This window comes from Crocuta crocuta, unplaced genomic scaffold, assembly GCF_008692635.1.
Source record: "Crocuta crocuta isolate KB4526 unplaced genomic scaffold, BGI_CrCroc_1.0 scaffold445, whole genome shotgun sequence".
Classification (NCBI taxonomy): domain Eukaryota; kingdom Metazoa; phylum Chordata; class Mammalia; order Carnivora; family Hyaenidae; genus Crocuta; species Crocuta crocuta.
In genome coordinates this window covers 3,790,619-3,794,212 of record NW_027530847.1, presented here as the reverse complement: position 1 = coordinate 3,794,212, position 3,594 = coordinate 3,790,619, and the positions used below count along the sequence as shown (strand labels likewise).

General features: G+C 47.7%; 1 protein-coding gene across 1 annotated transcript; it reads right to left on the bottom strand.

Moving 5' to 3' along the window:
- Positions 1-1,263: 1,263 nt before the first annotated feature.
- Positions 1,264-2,472, bottom strand: DEFB121 (defensin beta 121). The gene is made up of 2 exons (XM_077769412.1): positions 2,415-2,472; positions 1,264-1,485 (listed from the first exon to the last, which is right to left on the bottom strand). The coding sequence occupies exons 1-2, from the start codon at positions 2,470-2,472 to the stop codon at positions 1,328-1,330; spliced, it is 216 nt and encodes a 71-aa protein (XP_077625538.1). The 3' UTR covers positions 1,264-1,327.
- Between the last annotated feature and the right edge of the window lie 1,122 nt (positions 2,473-3,594).

Sequence of the window (3,594 nt, the reverse complement as noted above, 5' to 3'; positions counted from 1 at the left end):
TTTCTTTCTCTTCCTCCCTTCCTCCCTTCCTCCCTTCCTCCCTTCCTTCCTCCCTCCCTCCCTCCCTCTCTTTCTCCCTTTCTTTCCTTCCTTCCTTCCTTTCTTCTTTCCTACTTTCTTTCTTATGTCCTCATGGAGCTTACTGACTTGGTGGGGGCAGGGGGGAGATATAAATAAAAATTACATAATATGTATTCGTGGAATGATTTAAAAATCAGGGGCACCTGGGTGGCTCAGTTGGTTAAGCGTCCGACTTCGGCTCACGTCATGATCTTGAATTCTTGGGTTCGAGCCCCTCATCGGACTCTAAGCTGTCAGCTCAGAGCCTCGAGCCTGCTTCGGATTCTGTGTGTGTGTGTGTCTCTCTCTCTCTCTCTCTCTGCCCCTCCCCTGTGCGCACTCTACCTCTTTCTGTCTCTCAAAAAATAAAATAAAAAACGTTAAAATTAAAAAACAAAAATCAAATGATCTCATGGTCCGTGGGTTCAAGCCCAGCATCGGACTCTGTGCTGACAGCTCAGAACCTGGAGCCTGCTTCAGTTTCTGTGTCTCCCTCTCTCTGCTCCTCCCCAGCTTGCACTCTGTCTCTGTCTCTGTCTCTCTCTCCCTGTCTCTCTCAAAGATAAATAGCCATTTAAAAGGCATAAAATCATCTATGTTCGCACTGTAGTCTCCCCTGTTGACTTTATACACACGCACATACATTTAGAAAACATAGCATATTGGTTGATGTTTCGTTTTCCATTTCAGGAGGTGTCTTTCTTTTTTCATCCCACAATATGTCTTGCAGAGCTAGGTGGTTCTTTTTTTTAAGTGATATGTAGTGGTCATTGGGATGCATACTTCATTTCCCTGTGAATGGGCATTTAGAATGTTCTGGGGTTTTACTTTCGCATGACAAACAAGGATGCAGCTCTCTCTGCGTGCTTATTCACAAGCCACATTTCAAATGCTCCATACCCACGTGGGGCTAGTAGCTACCATACCAGACACCACAGAGCTGGGATGTGTCCAGCATTATCGAAAACTCAACCGGCGGTGCTGGCTCTAGGAAACAAGAATCGAATGGGTAGAATGAACACTCCTTATTTATATCATCTGGGATGAAGCACGGGCCAGCAGGCTAGGAGCTAGGTGCAAAACAGACTGCTCCTGCCTACTGGCCCGCCCCAGTTCTCTCTAACGGGCACACGCACCTTCCTTTGTTATTGATTTGCAAACATAATAAGGTGGAACCAGCCGACACAAGCGGAAAGTGATTTAATAGAACGGTGGGCTCCGATGATGTCGGACTAAACGTCGGACGAGAAGGGTCACACTCCAGAAGTTACTCCAGGCTTCCGGTTGCATTTAAGGGTCTAGTTTTGACAGATACATGCTTGGGATTGACACAACACTTAGTCTCATCTCTGCATAATATATGGAATGCTTCACTGTCTTTACATGCTGTTCTGCACCTTCCCAGCTTACTCCAGCAGTACATGGCTGAAATGAAAGGGAAAGGAAAGGACAGGGTCAGTCTTGAAATAACGCAGAGCGCTGGGAAGGGGGAAGGCAAAGCCTAGCAGAGAAGACAGTGGTAGAGAAATAGGGAGATGTGTCCGGAGGAAGCCCTTACAGGACATCCTCCAGACTGAGATTAGTGGCCGTTTTCCTTTCTTCTCCCGTGTGTGTCCTCAGTCACCACCCTGAAGTCCTCCCCATGAGGCTGCTTCCGCTCCCTGGCCAGGTCCTTCAGGGGAGGCAGAAGCCCCAAGGTTTTGTCTCCCCCATAATACAACGTAACCAGGTACCCAGTATCAGTTACTTTTGCCCTTTGCCCTCAGTCCCCTCTCCAACCATATCAACGAAACAGGACAGGAGTCGGAAATACGCCCATCTGGACAGCTGCAAGGCTTCTGGGGCAAGTGCAAAACTCCCAAGAATGTAATTCTCCCTTCTCCACAACATCCTGGGCCTTTTCGCAGGTCTTCACCTAGATCATTAGCTGCTCTGGGGAACCTACAGCTGAAAGCAGCCCAGATAAATTAAAGTTGCCTGAGAATGGAATCAGAATCATCATTCAGAAATTCAGAAGCCATTTTCATGGAGGCGACAATAGATCAAAATTCAAATCCCCCCAATGTGTTTAGAAAAGTACCCATTCTCTCAATATTCCACGCCCAAATCTCTCTCCTCCAGGTACCTTCCGCCCAGAGAATCAGGTTCCACTTCTCCCGAGCAAACCAGAGGAGATCAGAGTAAAGTAATAGGTCTGGAAAGATCAGCTGGTACTAGAGAACTCAAATTTTCCCTTGGCTACAAAGGTCATCCAGAGGCCTCCAAGGAGCCTACCATTCTCCTAGCCCAGGCTGTTAGAGCCCCCAGAACCCCCTGAACATGACCCACTCCCCCTTGGGAGAGATCTTATTTACCTTGGGTGACCTGGACCAGGAACAGGGTAACGGTCAAAGCCAGGAGAATGAGCTTCATGAACGCTGGGAGCTCAGGGGGAGATTAGGAGGCTTCGAGGCTTCTGGGCTAGTGAAACAGGCAGAGGCTTCCATTCTGGGCAGTCCAGACTGGTATTTATTATCCCAAGAGCCAAGGCAGAGCCATGATCAGTGAACCAGAAAGGGAACAGTCCCTTAAGATTAGACAGGCAGACAAGAAATCAACCACACTGGTGGAATGGCCAGTCTACACCTCCAGAGGAGGCTAGGATGGGGGACGAGACATTAACAAAGAGAAGACACAGCCTTACCTTTGAGGAGGTTTATAATATAACTGGGGAGCCAAGAAGGGCGAAAAATGTTTTCACTATCCGTTCATTTCTGGTAAAAGAAAAGAAAGAGCAGTGAGACAGAAAAGGAGTGATACTTCGGTGTTCCTTGGGTTCTCTCCAGCAATAAGGACCTCTTAGGATGTCTCATATGTTGGTGATTCATTTTAATAGTAAAGGAAGGGCATGGGGTGCCTGGGTGGCTCAGTCAGTTAAGCATCTGACTTCGGCTCAGGTTATGATCTCACGATCCTTGAGTTCAAGCCCCGCACCAGGCTCTGTGCTGACAGCTCGGAGCCTGGAGCCTGCTTCAGATTCTGTGTCTCCCTCTCTCTCTTTCTCCTCCTCTCCTCCACCCATGTTCTGTCTGTCTGTCTGTCTCTCTCTCTCTCTCTTTCTCTCTCAACAATAAATAAACATTAAAAGTAAAGGAAGGACAGAGGCAGAGGGAAATGCCTAATGGTTCTGTGGTCATCACCACTGGAAACTAAAAATAGCAGCCTTTGTGGAGTAGGATGAGCAGGAAGGCCACGGACTTGACTTTTAACAGTGTGTGTTTGAGAAAAACAAGTAGCAACCTCCTAAGTGGCAGAGGAAAGACGATTGTCTCCCATTGTGTGTTTCCTATAATGCACGATAGATTGCATTATCGACCCCAATTTTACACCCCTACTGGAATCCATTTCCAAGGTCTCATCCCAGGAAGAATGCTTTTGTCCCCTCACTTTTGTCTCGGCGATGAGACTTGCTTTAGCCAATGACACAGGACCGGGAGTGACAGTGTGCCAGTTTCGAGCCCAGACTTTAACAGGTGATGAGTGTTTTCTCTTGCC